Source organism: Malaclemys terrapin, chromosome 2 (assembly GCF_027887155.1).
Source record: "Malaclemys terrapin pileata isolate rMalTer1 chromosome 2, rMalTer1.hap1, whole genome shotgun sequence".
Classification (NCBI taxonomy): domain Eukaryota; kingdom Metazoa; phylum Chordata; order Testudines; family Emydidae; genus Malaclemys; species Malaclemys terrapin.
Window position 1 is genome coordinate 111,404,115 of NC_071506.1, and position 18,351 is coordinate 111,422,465.

Consider the following 18,351-nt stretch of genomic DNA (forward strand, 5'->3'; position numbering starts at 1 on the left):
TGCCCAGGAAGAAAAGAACTAAGTTGGACTTCGGGAGGCTAGTTGAATTTGCAGGGCTGGAAGTTAGAAAACCTATTTAAAGCAAAATTTAAAAGTAGTTAATATAAAAATCAGTGAAAAGTAATGAACAAGGGGCCCTATGGTACCAATTTTACAGTCCCTTTCCAGAATAGATCTCCATTTAAGGATTAATAATCCACTTCAGGATCTCTTAAAAAAATCCCTGGGCTTGCTATAGTCATTCAGCAGCAGAGTAGCTCTCTACTGTAAGAGTTCCTGATCTCACGGTCTTCCATCCAAAAGGTTACCTTACATGAATCACACTGTGCAGTTCTTGTCTTCTTTATCTCCTTTCTTATCTTTTCTCCTTTCCCTCTCTCCGCGATTAAAGTGCACTGGGTTAGAGGCCCAGAAATAAAATTTCTACAACTCAAGCAGGGTGACGTTTCAGCCCTGCCTGCGGCCGGGGGAGTGGGGAATATGCCCTGCTTTCCTCTCTTGCCCAGCTCCTGGGGCCACTCAATCAGAGCTGCTGCAGGAAACAAGTCATGCTTTCTCCCCTTCCTTTCAGGAGCCAAAGTCCTTCTCACTAGCGGGAGCACAAAAAACACAGGATAGCTCCACTCCCTCTTCCACTCCTGTGAACCACCCTACCCCCCAACAAATGGGTTTCGAATGCAAAGTGTATGGGAGTGAAGAGCACCTGGAGCTGCTTCCTCCAAGGAGCTTGGAGAGGGGACCCCAGTGCAGCCCCTGAGCCTGGGAGAGATGGGCAAAGAACCCCAAGAGTAGGGTGACCAGATGTCCCAATTTTATAGGGACAATCCTGATATTTGGGGCTTTGTCTTATGTAGGTGCCTATTACCCTTCACCTCCTGTCCCAATTTTTCACACTTGCTGTCTGGTCACCCTATGCGAGAGCTGCAGGACCAGAGATGAGGCAAGGCGGGGGGAGACCTGATGTGAAGGGTTGGAAGGTCAGAATTGATGGGCTGCAGAGAGACAGGCAGATGTGATACCGCTTTCAGTTCTATAGAAAATAGACCCACACAAACACTTTTTTCATAACACTTTTTTCATACCCTCATCTCCTCTCATCTTTCCCCATTATGCCAAACTTTGCAGTATAAGAAGGTCTCTTCATCTGCCTAATCCAATCTCTACTTTTCATCTGGGCTATATTAGAAAACATGCACTAGTGTGGATCTTCTTACTACAGATGTGCTTAAACTGATTTAGCTAATGTGTCTATCCCTCTCAGTTAAATCAGTTTAAGCATGATTTAAATGCGTTTCAATCCATCTGTATTAGGGACTTGCAACAAAGTAACTAGATTGACTTTAAAATCAATATGGTTTAATCCCTGTGAGGTTTGTTTTGGCTTTCTTATATAGACAGCTACTTCTCCAATATTGCTGAGTACTGTAACTTGAGCAGCAGGAAGACGTGGTTTTTCTTTGATGTACTGCCGCCAGCCCTGTTGAAGGTGGCTCTTCAGAGGAAAGCCATCACTTCCTACTGAAGAGTGGCTGTCATGCTCAGCAGCATCTGGAAACCAACCAAGTAGTTTAAAAATGTAAAGTTAATTTTAGACAGCTGAGTTGGAAGCTGCTGTAAGGCTCCCAATTTAGTTTCTTACACTTCAAAATTGTGCAAAGAGAGAAGAAGAGGGAGACAGAAGAGATGAGAGGCCGAGGACTCAAGGGAAAAGATACTGTCTGACTTAGATACCAAGGTGGCAAGTGCCTTAGAAACAACTAGGATATATAGAAAAATGGCAACGTTTAGCTACCTCCCATCCTCCTGAGCCTTGATGCCCCTAGCTAATTCTGTGGCCTCTAGCTAATTTCAGTTTAGAAAATACAACTGCAAAGCTAATTCAGTTTTCAGAATAGAAAGTGATTTGAAAGTAGCCAGAGGCCACAAGCTGAAAGCAGATGGGCAATGGCAAGAACAGAGAAAATTCAATTTATCCAGCTACATCTGCTCAGAAATGTAGAGGTAGGGTGAGAGCACATTTTAATCATGTCAGTAGCTTTATTGGCATGACAAGGTAGCTGTTGGTAAGACTGATTCATCAGTGATGTCGACCAAATTCAGAGGTAAGTTTATGGAAAGCTGAAGTGGTAACTTATGCCCTGCTCCCTTAGCACATCTGTTATACCAGCTTAAACTCAGTTCTGAATTCAGAATGGAATTTCAACATGGTAATGGGATTTGTACAAAAGATCCACTCTATCTTTTACACCCCATGTAACACCATTGACTTCAGTAGAATTGCATGGGTGTGAGGGAGGACAGCACTGGGATGAAAATACCTTAAATTATAGGAACAATGAAATGAAGTCATGCTTGCTGATCAACAGAGCAGCCCCAAATGTCTCACTCATTGACTAAAGAAACTTGTTAACTAAGGAATACAGCTGAAGGCCTTTGGGAAAGAAGGGTCTATCTACATGTGTTTCAGCTAGAGATTAACATTTCACATTTAAAAAAAAAAAAACGTTGTGCACATGGTCTCTGTGGCTTGCAATGCAGGCAGCCCCGAGACTAGGAGGTCATTTGAGAAGATATTAAAGGAGCTTAGAGTGTGAAGTTGTCTCCCTCAGAAACTCTGAATACTAAGACATTTGATAAAGAAATCAGTACTCAACTACACAGATTTCTATTGAGAAATCTTTCAGCAATGCTCTCACCATCACATTTGCTGCACTCTGGGCTCTCACCAGCATTAGTGGCATTATTTTATCTTAAATGATTTACAGTGGAAATTCCTGTGGTCATTTCCCCGTACCTTTAGCTGCGGAGTACTGATCCCTACATAGACCTATCAGACAAAAAGACTACCTCACACTGCAGTGAAATGTGTTAAGACTCACACGAACTCTAACCAGTGACCATAACCTAGAGGCAGAAAACAGGAGGCACAAGCTGTCTAAACCTAGTGGGGACCAGAGAAACACTTTTTACTCAAGGAGGATAGGTCCATCAATGGCGATGAGCCAAGATGGTCAGGGACAGAACCCTATGCTCCGAGCATCCCTAGCCTCTGATTGCCAGAAGCTGGGAGTGGACAGGATCAATCACTGGATTATTGCCTTTTCTGTTCATTGCCTCTAAAGCACCTGACACTGGCCACTGTCAGAAGAGAGGATACTGGGCTAGATAGACCATTGATCTGACCCACTATGGCCGTTCTTATGTACTCACTAGGAGGAAGCAAAAGAAGGGTATTTTTCTCAAATCAGCAGACACCATTAAAGACTTCTCCTCAAAAAGCAATGAGGCCAAACTGGAAAAAGGAGAGAGAAAGCTGAGGTGGCCACGTGCACCTGCGTCGGGACCACAAAGGGCCAGCAATGACAGGACACAGGTGACAAGTCACAAAACCCACTGCCAAGCAGGTCCGACCTCCTGAGAGCAGTGGCGGGGGACGTTAGAGGCGGTAGGAGGTGCGGGGTATCTCTCTTCTTTGTCACCAGGTGGGCAGGGCAGGGCAGGGCAGTCTCCTGGGGGCTCTCCATGAATTGGGTAACACGTTTTGGGAGGTGATTTCCCTAGACCCGCCCATCCCTGGTGATCCTGAAACGCTCAGAATTAGGGTCCATCCTCCCAGCCCCGGCCGGGTCATCTGATTTAGGTGCGGCCCCATTGCACTGAACCTGGGCGGATGGAAAGGGATGTCGCTACAGCGCTCGGCCCCCACAGCAATTCCATTCCCGGGACTCCGAGCTCCCGCGCTCCGCCCCCCAACCCCAGGAGCTCCTGCTCTATCCGCTCAACCCTGGACGATACCATCTCCCCGCAGTTGGGGGGGGGAGGGGAGAGCTTTTCAGTTTCTCTCATGCCTCCCCCGTCCTGGCGGGTGGATTGGCTGGAGCGGCACCCCGCGCCTGCGCAGTCAGGGAGGGAGGTCAGGGAGCGTGTGTGCGTCACAGGGAAGGTAGAGGAGGGGACGGGGCTATGGCGGAGGTCGCGGCAGCCCCGGGCGAGCCCGAGCCCGAGCCGGCGGCGGAGGCGGGCGAGGGCTCCGAGGCCAAGGCGCTGAGCGCGGGGGAGTACGCGCGGCGCGTGCACCAGTGGCTCTGGGACTCGTACTGCGGCTACTGGAGCTGGCAGAGCAGCCTCCCCGCGCTCCTCGCCGCCGCCGCCGCCGCCCCCTACGGCAGCCCGGGCCCGCCCGCCGCCCCCGGCTGCCCCCCGCCGCCCGCCTACTACGCCCCCTGCTACCTCCTCGCCGCCCCCGCCGCGCCGGGACCCCGCGCGCCGCCCGCCTGGCCCGGAGCCGCGCGCCTGGCCGCGGTGCCCAGGCCCGGCCCCGCCGCCAGCAGCGCCCCGAGGGAGAGCGGCCGGCCGGCAGGTGAGAGATGCGGGTGGGGGCAGACCCCGGCCGAGGTGGAGGCTCAGGGGCAGCTGGGGAAGGAGCCTCCTAACGAGTGGTTCTGGCTCGAGCGGGTGGCCCCGGCGGGATCTCTGCACTGACTGGCCGGGGTGTCCTGGGAGTTGTGTCGCCCCAGTGCTGTGAAGGTGCCAAGCGCTGCCCTGGCCACCTGTCCCACGCCTGGTCTCCAGGCAGAGTTTGGACCAGGCTTGTCAGTGATGGGGCTTTGCTGTTCGGGATTAGGTGGGATTATTGGACTGGCTGCTGTTGGGGGAGAGACAAGTTACACAGAGCCCGTCTTCGGCTCTAATATTTAGCATTTTATTTTCGAAGCGGAGCGTTGTGGTTGGCCTGGGAATGGGAGCTTCTGTATTTCATTCCAGGCCCTGCCACTGTTTATTATGTGTAGGCAAACTTAATCTCTGTGCTTCATTTTACTATAGGGATCTATGACTAACGAGGTTTAGATGTTAAGGTTGCAACGCTTCTCAAAATCCTCAAAGAGCTTTGTAGAAGTACAGATATTATTGGGATTGTTTAGTGCCTCTGAACTTGGGTGCATGACAACCCCTTTAGCTGCCTAATGAAAGAAATGGTGATGATCCCAGGGACGGCTCTATGTATTTTGCTACCCCAAGCACGGCAGTGAGGCAGCCGCCTTCGGCAGCATGCCTGCGGGAGGTCCACCGGTCCTGCACCTTCGGTGTGCCAGCCGCTGAAGCTAGGGGACCGGTGGACCTCCCGCAGGCATGCCGCTGAAGGCTGCCTCACTGCCGCCCCCACAGCAACCGGCAGGCCGCCCCCCGCGGCTTGCCCCCCCAGGCACACGCTTGGTGCCTGGAGCTGCCCCTGGGTGATCCAAATACTAAATAAAATCAACATTTTATTCTTGAATCAACAATTTTATCCTCGTCTTCAGAAGTTAGTACACTAATCTGCTATGCCAGGGGACAATGTGTGGAATGACGGATACTTGGTACTTTGTGTTCTGCTGGCATCTGAAAGTGATTTTGAATATCAAGGATAGTTGTGACCACAGACAGAATTTCATGGAAGCAATAAAATAATTCTTCTTAATGCACCATAGACGGTTATCCTCAAAGAATAGCATATGCAGTATTATATTAGTAGCACCATTCATGTTAATAGATTTAAGAATTCTAAGACACTTTAACAAGTGTGTCATATTTAAGTCCTGACTTTCACAGTCTTAACACTTACCTTTCATCTTAACCAGTTGTTGCTGCATTTAATATATTAGTGTGGCTATAGTCAGAAGAATAAAATGAAGAGGTTCCATATCACTAACTTTCATATTAAACATGCTCATTTTAGAAAGTTCATTTGATTTGGACCTTCTGGTACTGCATGCTCAACTTGGCATGAGGAAGTCAAGCTGTGTTCTTCCCATTCTTGCGTCATCTTTGGTTAAAGATTGTACAATTAGAATTTATTTAACTATGCCAATGCAAGAATGGGAATTGAATCTGTTTTGCTGTTCTTTAGCATTAATGAGTAACTTTGTCAGTGAGGTAAGCAGATATAAAAGGAAGATGCGCAGAAGCAAATATTAAGAAGGTGCCCTTCTTACCTAATCACTCTTCTAACTGTATTTGCCATTTAAAAACAAGAACACAGAGGCTGAGAGCTTTGTGCTGCTCTCAAGCAACTTGTTGAGGCTAGTATTCAGAGTGCCATTTGTGCAGCTTCTGTGGATGCCTTGTGAAGATGGCTTTTTTGGTAGGAGAGGTTATTGTGGTGAAGTTTTTTGTGGGGGAAGAAGTGGAATAGTAAAGGGTTCCTTCTTCCTTCCAAAATATACTTGTGTGAATTTTAACAAATATGGTTATATTAAGTCAGGTGGATGAATATTTTAAATTGCAATTGTTAGAATATAAGTTTCATTCAGGCGCCCCTGTAAGTGCTGCTGAGGAAATACAATGTGGAGAATCAGCCTAGCTACAATTCTTTTATATGACACTTGTCCTTTTGGTTAAAAAAAAAAAAAAAAAAAAAAAATCTGGTGCCAAGAGTGGTTAGGCATTTAGGATACCTGATCTTCAGGAACCTGTCTTGAGAGATCTAAAAGGACCCTGCCTGATTTTCACAGGGCTGATGCTCAGCTCTTTCTGAAATCTTCCTCTAAGGTAGAATGAGTGAGTGGTGGGAAGGAGGCAGTTTTAATCCCAGATAAAAAAATAAATTGCAGGAAAACATTCTATATCAAGTTCCTTCTAAATATCATAATAGAATGCAAAAATGGTACACTACAAAAAGTAAGCTCTTCAAGGATGGGACCATGTCTAGTTACTTAGGTGTAATATGTGACTCAAACAGAGCAGGGATGGGATGAGGAAGAGCAACAGCAAAGATATGTTGCTTGGTTTAGGTACATCTTAGGTAACTTGTCATCCAATTCCCATTGTATCAAAGTACAGTACTGGGGGGAGGGATAGCTCAGTGATTTGAGCATTGGCCTGCTAAACCCAGGGTTGTGAGCTCAGTCCTTGAGGGGGCCACTTAGGGATCTGGTCCTGCTAGTGAAGGCAGGGGGCTGGACTTGATGACCTTTCAAGGTCCCTTCCAGGTCTAGGAGATGGGAGAGCTCCATTAATTTATTTTATTTTTATTTACATTTTAAGGAGGTAATTGAATAAAAGGAATATGGGCTTTCATGGGTCAGAATAAGGATTTTTAAAATGTTCCCTGCAGTGGGACAATGTGGAATACCATTTTAATATTGCCTCTTATTCTATATAGTGCAAACTAATGTACGTTCAGGTTTAAGTTATAAATTGCTTTAGCACAGTAAAATTTTGGGTAATTAAATGTTTTTGTTACAGGTCGGGAATACATTATCCCATCCTTGGCACACAGGTTTATAGCAGAGATGGTGGATTTCTTTATTCTTTTCTTTATAAAGGCAACCATTGTCTTAAGTATTATGCATCTCAGTGGAATAAAGTAAGTTAAACCATTTAAGGCATTATTATATAAAGCTTTTCACTCTTGTGATTAAAGAATACATATATATATATATAATGTGCATTTTGGAGTAGCTAGGGTTGCACAGAGGAGAAGCACATGATGGAACCTTTTATTGATAAGAGGCTTCTTTCAAATATATTTTGTCTTTTAAAAATAGATCTTTATTAAAGTGATACACACACCTGTATAATGTATTATAAAAAGTTACTGTTCATGCCTAGAAATGCTCTCAAATGTTTGCTTTTTTTTTGTTAAGCTTAGTAGTTGGCACTCACAATTTGTTTAAAAATGAAATTTCTGAGTATGAGCAGTTGGGAAAACATTTTAAACTAGCTTGTACTTTTAAAAGACACTATCAGGGTTTTTCAAAAATCTCACGTGCCCTGTTTAGAAAAACTTTGAAAGCTGATGAATTGGAGGGTTCCTCCATCAGTTGTTCTACACAAATTCCACGGTCTTTGGTGTGGAATTTTTATTTATTTATTTTAAAGAAAAGGGCTAAGTAGCATTTACTAAACAAAACACTTGTTTGCAATTCTTTAGTATGGGTAGGGGGTAAGATAAGTCAGATGTGGAACCTGTCAACCTTGACTGTTTTCTTTACTCCTTGTATAAAATGTAATTTTAAATGCTACTTGAGAACATGTTGCATGAGAACATTTGTAGATTATAAAGTCAGAAGAGACCACTGGGATCATCTAGCATGACCTCCTGAATTAATTTGTGTTTGAACTAGAAAAATGTAGGAAAAAACATCAAATCTTGATTTAAAAATTGTCAGTGATGGAGAATCCACTGCAGCCCTTGGTAAGTTCCAATGGTTATTACCTTTGCTGTTTAAAAACTTGTCCCTTGTACTTTCTAGTCTGAATTGTCTAGCGTCAGATCTTCTTATACCTTTGCTAGATTGAAGAGCCCTCTATTGAATTTGTTTCCCATGTAGGTAGTTTTAGACTGATCAAGTCACCCCTTAACCTTCTCTTGGTTAAGCTAAAAGATTGAGCTCCTTGAGCCTTTCACTATCAGGCAGGTTTTCCAATCATTTAATCATTCTCATGGCTCTTCTCTGAACCCCTCCAATTTATCAACATCCTTCCTGAATTGTGGGTATCAGAACTGAAAATAGTATTCCAGTGGGTGTTGCACCAGTGCCAAATAGAGATAATGCAGTCTCCCTAATTCTACTAGATATTCCTATGTCTATACATCTAAGGATTGCATTAGCCCTTTTGGCCACAGCATCTCACCTGGACCCCATGTTCAGCTGATCATCCATCAAGATCCCCAAATACTGGTTCATAATAAAAAAGGAGGAAAGGGATAACTCTGCCCCTCTTGTGGAAAGGTCTGCTTTCTTTTCCCTGATGGGCATCTGCATGGACTTGCAGTATCACTACAAAGGTACTGGCACTGGAAGATAGGTCCAAAGTTGGTGCCAAATGAGGAGTAGGTGCCGAGATGAGTTTTTCCTGCATCGTCGCCAAGACTTTTAGAGCCTCAGTAGACCGTGATGGTTTGGTCTTCCGTGCCACTTCTGATTTAACTGCTGCTAACAATGCTGGGTAAGGGATTTGCTCCTGGTATAAGGCTGAAGACATTCCAGTTTTGGACCTGTGAGAGACAGCAACACTAAGGCCAGAATGGCAATATCTGTCTTGGGTCCTGTGTCAGAGTACCTTGGCACAGAGGCTAGTCTCAGTTCCCTCAATGGCTCCATCTGAATATCAGGCTGTAGCCATGGAAAAACCAGATGAATCTTGAGCCTCAAGTGTCTCCCCCTTCTAGTGCGGGTGGGAGGGAGTGAGGGTGTGGCAAGCTGTGCGAGACCCACTTGATAACCCAGACGTAGAAGGTACTGGATGTGTAAGGCATGATCAGTCAGGAGGTGCACGTCTTGAAGAGCTAGGGGCTCAACTTGGTTACAGCGGAGAGTCAATTGTTCCCCAGGACAAGGGCAGTGTGTGTACTCTAAACTATCCTATATTGTGCACTGACTCATTATATGGAAATAATATAGAGTAAGGGAAGATCTAGCCTTAGGACAGGAAGGCAAGTACCATTTGCTGTCTGTAGCAGCAGAGAAGGAACTGAGGTAGTTGAAGCTCCCCTCCCTTATACAGAGTTGGGTGATGAAGCTTTCTTCCTGTAAAATCTCTTGTGCGCCCCTCAAAGGATATTGCTTTCAAGACAGCCCCTCAGCTCAACACCCGGGGCACCAGATTCTGCAAGTGGGTATACAGAGGAAGGATCTACTTTAATAAAACTAAGAGGCAATCTAGAATAATGAAGGAGGCATAATGAACCTGATGCAGTAGCCCAGAAGTGGCCTGTTAAGAGGTCAAAATGGTTCTGTTCCTTGGTTGAAAAGAAGGAATGGAGGGAATCTGCTACAGATGACTGCTTTTTCTCAACTTCAAAGCCCTTTCTAACTCAGTTTGTTCCCCTATCGTCTGCACAAATGATGCAGATTTTTAAGGCTGATTTATCTGCTTTTGCAAACATCTCCATTCTTTCTATGCATGCCCTTATGCTTGGAACGCTGAATTAATCCATAAGACTACTGCTCTCTACAGACTCATTTCTGCTGTGATACTTGAGAGCCAACCAATGATGTCTGTGTGTGTAGAGCAGTTATGGGAAAGGTGAGTTAATTTGAAATGGAATAATTGGAATCACAAGGCTGCAACATAGCTAATCTATGTAACAACATGATCCAGTTTTTTACTCTTGTCCGCTTCTCCTTGACTCTTTTTGAAATTTTTCTCCAAGTAAAGTAAACTGTTCAGGGCAGGGCTTGTAGCTACATATTTGCACAGCATGTAGCACAATGGGGTTTGATCTTGATTAGGAGCTATAGGGACTACTGCTATCCTAGTATAATGGAAAAACTTTTTTCTACTCTGCCCTCAATCTGCATGGGAAGTTGGGATCAGTGTTGTTTGAACCACCTACTCTCGATGACCTAATTTAAGCAGTCTTTGGGGGAGAGATGCTTTAAATTATTAGACTTTACAACACAACTGTATATTGGATACATGTGACTGAAGTATGCAAGTTTGACATTTAGGCATGTATGACTATTTCATTTAGGGGTGTGGCTTCTTTTAAATGGTTAAACCAGTATAAATGTGCCCTATACTGGTATAGCTTAGGGCTACACTTGCAGATGTACAGTGCTTTGAGTTAAACCAGCCTTTGTAGAGCGCAGTAGGGAAAGTGCTGCAGTCTGTCCACACTGACAGCTTCAAGCGCACTGGCGTGGCCACGTTTGCGGCACTTGCAGTGGCATTGGGAGCAGTGCATTATGGGCAGCTATCCCAGCATGCAAGTGACTGCAACATGCTTTTCAAATGGGGGGGGTGGAGTGTGACGTGGAGTGTGTTGTGTGTATGTGGGGGGAGAGTGAGTTTTTGGGGGGCTGAGAGCATGTCAGCATGCTGTCTTGTAAGTTCAGACAGCAGCAGACCTCCTCCTCCCCCCGCCGCGCTCTCTCTCTCTCACTCTCTCACAGCATTCCACACTATGGTTGCTTTGTCTCAGGGCAGGTAAGCAGCCGACTGTCAGAAACTTAGCTTTCAAAGGGCATATCCACATTCCTGCTGCGATTCAAAACAATGACAAGAGTGGCCACTTGACTTAAGTGGATTATGGGACGTTTCTGGAGGCCGATCAGAGCACAGTAATGCAACACCCCATTCACACTGATGCTGGGGCACTCCAGCTGGGGCGCAGCAAACGTTATTCCACTTGCCGAGGTGGAGTACCAGGAGCGCTCTAGCCGCAAGTCAGAGCGCTCTACGTGGGCAGGTAGTGAGCTAGTGCACCCAGGGCTCCTTTATTGCGCTGTAACTCGCAAGTGTAGCCAAGCCCTTATTCTCCTTCCTGTATGGGAATAGCTATATCAGTGTAAAGCACCTTTACATTGCTGTAACTATGTCCACAGGAGTTGTACTGCTTAACTATATGGTACAGTAACTCTTCCTTTAATGTCGTCCAGGTTAATGTTGTTTCGTTGTTACGTCGCTGATGTATTAGAGAACGTGCTCATTTAAAGTTGCGCAATGCTCCTTCATAATGTTGTTTGGCAGCCGCCTGCTTTGTCCATTGCTTGCAGGAAGAGCAGCCTGTTGGAGCTAGCTGGTGGAGGCTTGGAACCAGAATGGACCGGCAGCCTCCATATCAGCTCCCCTAACTTCCTTGTGTGGCAGCTGGCCAGCAGGCTGTCAATTGCCGGGCATTTTAGGTGTCCCTCCCCCCACTGCTGCGTGCTGCTCCTGCCCTCTGCCTTGGAGCTGCTCCCAGGAGCCTCCTGCTTGCTGGGCAGGGGGGAAGAAGGGTGCTGATGTCAGGATGTCCCCCTCCACCTGCTCCTGTACCCCATCTCCACTGAGCAGGGGGTGGACACGACAGGGCTTAGGACGGAGGGAGCTTGCTGGCAGCAGCTTCTGTCTCGACTTGCTGATCTACTTAAAAAGGCATTGTACTTAGAATGGGGTCAGCATACTTAAAGGGGCAATGCGTGTCTCTCTCATCTCTCACGCACGCACGGCAGTTTGGAAAGTGGGGGAAGTGGTGCACTCCAGTGGGATAGCATGGGTTCATCATCATGTTCAGTTTCCGCAGGGAATGTTTGCAGCCACTGCCATGCATCTATTGTCTTCTCCCTCCATTCCTACTGCTTTGTAGAGTGTGAGGCTACATTAACAACAATATGTTAACCCTTGAGGGCTCAGCCGAGTGCTAGTTCATCATTTAGCAGCAAGGCATTCCCTGGGAAATATCCCACCCTCTGACTGCACCACCTCAACCAAGCTTCACAATCGTCATTGCTGTGTATAGTATTAAATTGTTTAAAACTTATAGTGTGTGTGTGTGTGTGTGTGTGTGTGTGTGTGTGTATATATATATATATATATATATATATATATATATATATATATATATATATATATATATATATATATATAGTAGTTTGTCTGGAGAAAAAATGTCCCTGGAATCTACCCCCTTTACATTAATTCATACATTACAATCAATACATGAAATTGGATTCACGTAACATCGTTTTGCTTAAAGTAGCATTTTTCAGGAACATAACTACAGTGTTAAGCGAGGAGTCACTGTAGTACCTATTTTTAAGGAAGAATAAAAATGATCCGGGAAACTACAGGCCTGTTAGTATGACCTCAGTTGTATGCAAGGTTTCGAAACAGATTTTGAAAGAGAAAGTAGTTAAGGACAGAGGTAAAAGGTAATTGAGATAAAATGCAACATGGTTTTACAAAAGGTAGATCGTGCCAGACCAACCTGATCTTTCTTTGAAAAGATAACTGATCTTTTTAAGTATCAGAGGGGTAGCCGTGTTAGTCTGAATCTGTAAAAAGCAACAGAGGGTCGTGTGGCACCTTTAAGACTAACAGAAGTATTGGAGCATAAGCTTTCGTGGGTGAATGGCGTCTGATGAAGTGGGCATTCACCCACGAAAGCTTATGCTCCAATACTTGTTAGTCTTAAAGGTGCCACAGGACCCTCTGATCTTTTCAGACACAGGAAATGAAATAGATCTAATCTACCTAGTTTCAGCAAGGCATTTGATACATTTCCAGGTGAGGGAAATTATTAAATTGGAGATGATGTGAATTACTGAGAATTGAAAGATGGATAAGGAACTAGTTAAAGGGAAGACTACAGTGGGTCATATTGAATAGTGAACTGTCAGACTGGAGGGAGGTTATTAGTGAAATTCCTGAGAGATCCGTCTTGGAACCAATCTAATTTAACATTTATATTAATGACGGTGACACAAAAAGTAGGAGTGTGCTAATAAAATTTGCGGATGACAAAAAGATGAGAGCTATTCTGGTCCTCCTCAATATTGGGAATATCATACAAGAATCATAGAATATCAGGGTTGGAAGGGACCTCAGGAGATCATCTAGTCCAATCCCCAGATAGATTTTTACCCCAGTTCCCTAAATGGCCCCCTCAAGGATTGAACTCTCAACCCTGGATTTAGCAGGCCAATGCTCAAATCACTGAGCTAGATCTGGATGACCTTGAAAACTGGAGTAATAGAAATGGGATGAAATTCAGTAGTGCAAGGTCATGCAGGTAGACAAAAGAATTTTTGCTATAAGCTGGGGACTTATCAGTTTGAAGTGACAGAGGAGGAGAAAGACCTGGGCGCACTGGTTGATTACAGGATGACTATGAATCGCCAATGTGAGGCAGCTGTGAGTAAGGCTAATGCAGGATGCATTAGTTGAGGTATTTAGAGTAGAGAGAGGGAGGTGTTAGTACCATTATACAAGGCACTGGTGAGACCTCATCTGGAATACTGTGTGCAGTTCTGGTCTCCCAGATTTAAGAAAGATGAATTCAAACTGGAACAGATGCAGAGAAGGGCTGCTAGGATGATGAGAGGAATGGAAAACCTTGCTTATGCAAGGGAGACTCAGAGCTTGGCTTGTTTAGCCTAACCAAACAAAGACTGAGGGGAGATATGATCGCTCTCTATAAATACATAAGAGGGATAAATACCAGGGAGGAGAGAGAAGTTATTTAAGTTAGGTGCCAATGTTGACACAAGAACAAATGGCTATGAACTGGCCATCAACAAGTTTAGGCTTAAAATTAGACAAAGGTTTTTAACCATCAGAGGAGTGAATTTCTGGAACAGCTTCCCAAGGGGAGCAATGAAAACCTAACTGGCTTCAAGACTGAGCTTGATACGTTTATGGAGGGGCTGGTATGATGAGACTGTTTACAATGGCATGTAGCCAAGCTGGGACTGCTAGTAGCAAATATCCCCAACAAAGCTGGTGATGAGACACTAGACGTGGAGGGCTCTGAGTTACTACAAGGAATTCTTATCAAGGTGTCTGAATGTTGGGTCTTGCTGATATGCTGAGGGTCCAATTGACCACCATATTTGGGGTTGGGAAGGAATTTTCCCTTAGGTCAAATTGGTAGAGACCCTGGGGTTTTTTCACCTTCCTCTGCAGCATGGGGCATTGGTCACTTGCAGCTTTAAACAAGAGTAAATGGTGGATTGTCTGTAACTTGAAGTCTTTAAATCATGATTTGAGGACTTCAGTAATTCAGCCAGAGGTCAGGGGCCTATTACAGGAGAGGGTGGGTGAGGTTCTGTGGCCTGCAACGTGCAGGAGGTCATACTAGATGATCATGATGGTCCCTTCTGGCCTTAAAGCCTGTGGCCTGGTCTAGCCTACAGTTAGGTCATGTGCAGCCTTGCGTTGACCTAGCTGTGGAAGTGTCTTCACTTAAATTTGGTTCCTGCCAATGTGCTTCTCTGTGCCGCTTTCCCCAAGCGGCATTGTCACGGTCAATGTAATTAGGTCGATGCAGTGTCAGTGTAGACACTGCGTTGCTTATGTTGACTGTTGCTGGTCTCCAGAAGCTGCCCCGCAATGTCCCACCCTGACAATATAGTCCATACACCAAGCACTCCTGGTAAGAATGTGCACTGCTGACACAAGGAGCCAAATGTGTGCACACAAGCTATTTAATAATTGTGCTGGCTGTATGTCCACGTAAGTTAGGTTGACATAATTTGTAGTGTAGAATTGGGCTATGTGGCTGAGTCAGCAAGCTGCATCTGCACTAGGAATTATGCTGGCAAAGCTACATCTGTCAAGGGATTGGTTTTTTCACATCTCTGATGGACATAGCTATGCCAATATAACCTTTCAGTGTAGACCAGGCCTAGGTTCCAAAGGGGTGGCTGCAGGTATGGCAATACCATAATGAAGGTCAAATGCAATAGCCTTGTGGAATGGCTCACTTGTTAAAGTGAAGTCTTCTTTTGTACAGGGACATTTCCAAGTTTGCTATGCATTATATAATAGAAGAAATAGATGAAGACACATCCATGGAAGACTTGCAGAAAATGATGATAGTGGCCCTTATCTACAGGTTGTTAGTCTGCTTCTATGAGGTAACAAGTCATGAATATTAAATCCTAACTTATCAACTGGATGTCCAGGTCAAATATTGTTCCATGACTATCAGAAGTATTTGAAAACTGATTAGTTAACTGGTTAAGAAATCTAACACTAGTACACCAACTGGTGTCTGATCCATGAAGTTGTTGGAATTACTAATATAGGATACTACTAGAAATTCATTGAACCATAAATTCCTTTATTAAATCCAAAGGCCAAATTATACAATTGCTCTAAAAACCTAAATAACAATAGCAATCAACACATATATACAATAGCAAACATAAGTTGATCAGTACACTTTCAAAAGGCCCATCCTAGGGACATCTCTCTCTCATTCTGACGGGCATCAGCTTGATCAGATAGGAATGACAGCTACCCTTAGCAAACATGTTTTTTTGTTATACAGTATAACAAACAAGTGATGTCATTGCCAATTGCTTACTTCAGCAAAGAACCAATTTTCGGCTGTCTGGCGCTGCTCTGTTTTTGGCTTTCCATTGACCTTGGCTAAGACCGGATTGGGCAGTGTGGGCCTTTTTCTTTGAATGTATCTGTGTCAAAGCTGGTCTTTTATCTCTTTACAAGGGCCCATATTTTAAGATATCAAATATAAATTCATCACAACCATTTTGTCTGTAAGAACCAAGTTTTTGTTAATGAGAGGGTTCTCTTACCAATATTTCAAGAATAGCCTCCTCCCAAAACTTGTCTTGTTAGACGTTGCATTTTTTTTAGCATTTGAACCAATTATTTTTCAAGGTTTGGTTACATTTGCTTAGCTCTTTACCCAATTTACTGCACACGCATGTAATTCTTACCCAAGCTAAACTAACTTTAAACCTTTTATTTTAAAACTATAAATGTAAATTTACTACATGAGAATAAATGTAAATTAAATACTCAATGTATTATGATTAAGACTTATACTTCTGTGCCATTTGGATTGCTCTTATTTATAGATCAGACTTATTAAAATTATATACCTTTTGGGCAACTAACAGTGATGGATTGCAGAAATAAAATAGCTAATTTCTCTTGCAGATTATCTGTATTTGGGGAGCTGGTGGGGCAACCCCAGGGAAGTTTCTGCTTGGACTTCGAGTTGTGACATGTGATACATCTGTACTTATTGCACCAAATCGTGTGTTAGTGATTCCATCCTCTAATGTTAGCATAACAACGTAAGTATTTTTCACTTAATTGTATCACTCGTAAATTAATAGGGTTGAAAGTACATGATTTTGAAATAAGATCACTTTGCCAGCATTTTGCTAATTTTTCTTATTAAAACCGTCATGTACAATGAGATCTCTCAGTACGTACTTTGTAGCGAGGGGGTCTGCCTTTTAAAACTAAAGAATTGAGGGGCTCTATTTCTACTGAAATATGGGTCTATTATAGGAGTGGGTGGGCAAGGTTCTGTAGTCTGCAAAGTGCAGGAAGTCAGACTAAAGGATCATGATGGTCCTTCCTGGCTTTAAAGTTTGAGTCTCTTTGGCACTGAGTCTTATCAGACAGAATCCTGCAGTGACCCAAGAATCCTGTCCTGACTGTTTAATCACCTAAACAGAAAGGCATATTTTAGCTTTGCATGTTAAAATACTTGATTTCTAAATCCATATGTTTCACTTTGTGCTGCATACATTTGAGGTACTGGATCAGTGGCAAAACTTCTCTGGGCAGGGACTGAAAATTAAAACAAACTGATTTCCTTCTCATTCTAGGTCTACAATACGAGCCTTGATCAAGAATTTTTCTATTGCTTCCTTTTTTCCTGCATTCATTACGCTGCTATTTTTTCAGCATAACAGAACAGCCTATGACATTGTAGCAGGAACTATTGTGGTAAGAAGAAATGGAGTAAGATGATACTAAAAGAAGCCCAGATTACCAAACTTTTTTGAACTCCTAAAAAACAAAGTAAAGAAGACCATCAGTATTGGTTGCCCAAATTAACTGGAGACAGATTCAGACGTTAAACAATGAGTCATTCCAGTATGGTGCCAGTGATTATCTTGAAAGTATTGATTTTTCTTAAATGCCAAAGACATTTCAGAGAAATAGTACCTATTCAATTTGGAAGTATTAACATTAGATTGACAGGAAGGAAACTGGTTATATTTATCCATAAAGACAGTTTCTGTCCATCTCCAGAAAGGAGATGCCTGGAAATATTGCCATCCTAAAAAGTACTGGTTCTACAACTTGATTATTTTATGGCAAAAATAAGTTGGAGAATGTAGTTGTGGTCTATATTGGTGTTTACAAAACACATTACAGAAACTATCCCTTAGAAGGGATTGCAGTGTTTCTTGGCGGGATGGAGGCAAAAATATAGCTAATAATGTGTTGCCATTAAACCGATACATTGTGCGGTGGTTGGGTATTATCAGCCCCTAAAAGGCTTAGTGAACTCCTTCACTTCAAGCATTGTATTCACCACTTTTCAAATGTGTTCTTTAAACATGTATTGTGGCAGGTTTTTTGCATGATTGTGTTAAGCATTAAGTCACTATTTATGTCTATCCTAATGAAGAGGTAAATTAGGTTACCACTTCTTTGTGGGAAGAATAAATTACTGTGGTGTTTGTGTAAATAACTTCAGAGCTATAAAATTAACAGTATAGATCATGGAAACAAAAGGTGAATATGGTTGCTTTCGTTAGTTGGGGAAGGAGGTTTTACTTCCCTCAAATTGTTGCATATAGACTATGTAAACTGATAGATGGAGTTTATATGCAGCATGTAGTAAATATCAACCAGAACACAAATTATGGCTAACTTTATAGACAAGTTCAAAAATTGGTTTTCACTTTATATTTTAAAATTCTGCCTAATCACTGCTATATGCAGAATAACTTGGATACCTACGGATGAATAAAGAAGCCTAATATTTTGCATGATTACATAGCTTTGATAACTTATGTTTATTCTTCATGTAATGCTGACTGGGAAAGAGCTTCTGAAGAACAGTGCCAACTTTTTGTTAAAACTTGATTAAATATGTCAAGTGGT

At 43.5% G+C, this 18,351-nt stretch overlaps 1 protein-coding gene across 1 annotated transcript; it reads left to right on the plus strand.

Annotated features, from left to right (window-relative positions):
- The first annotated feature begins 3,948 nt into the window (after positions 1 to 3,948).
- Positions 3,949 to 18,351, plus strand: FAM8A1 (family with sequence similarity 8 member A1). Its single transcript, XM_054017539.1, has 5 exons — positions 3,949 to 4,360; positions 7,225 to 7,345; positions 15,203 to 15,326; positions 16,378 to 16,517; positions 17,061 to 18,351. Exons 1-5 carry the CDS (start codon positions 3,964 to 3,966, stop codon positions 17,203 to 17,205), a joined length of 927 nt encoding a protein of 308 aa, XP_053873514.1. The 5' UTR covers positions 3,949 to 3,963; the 3' UTR covers positions 17,206 to 18,351.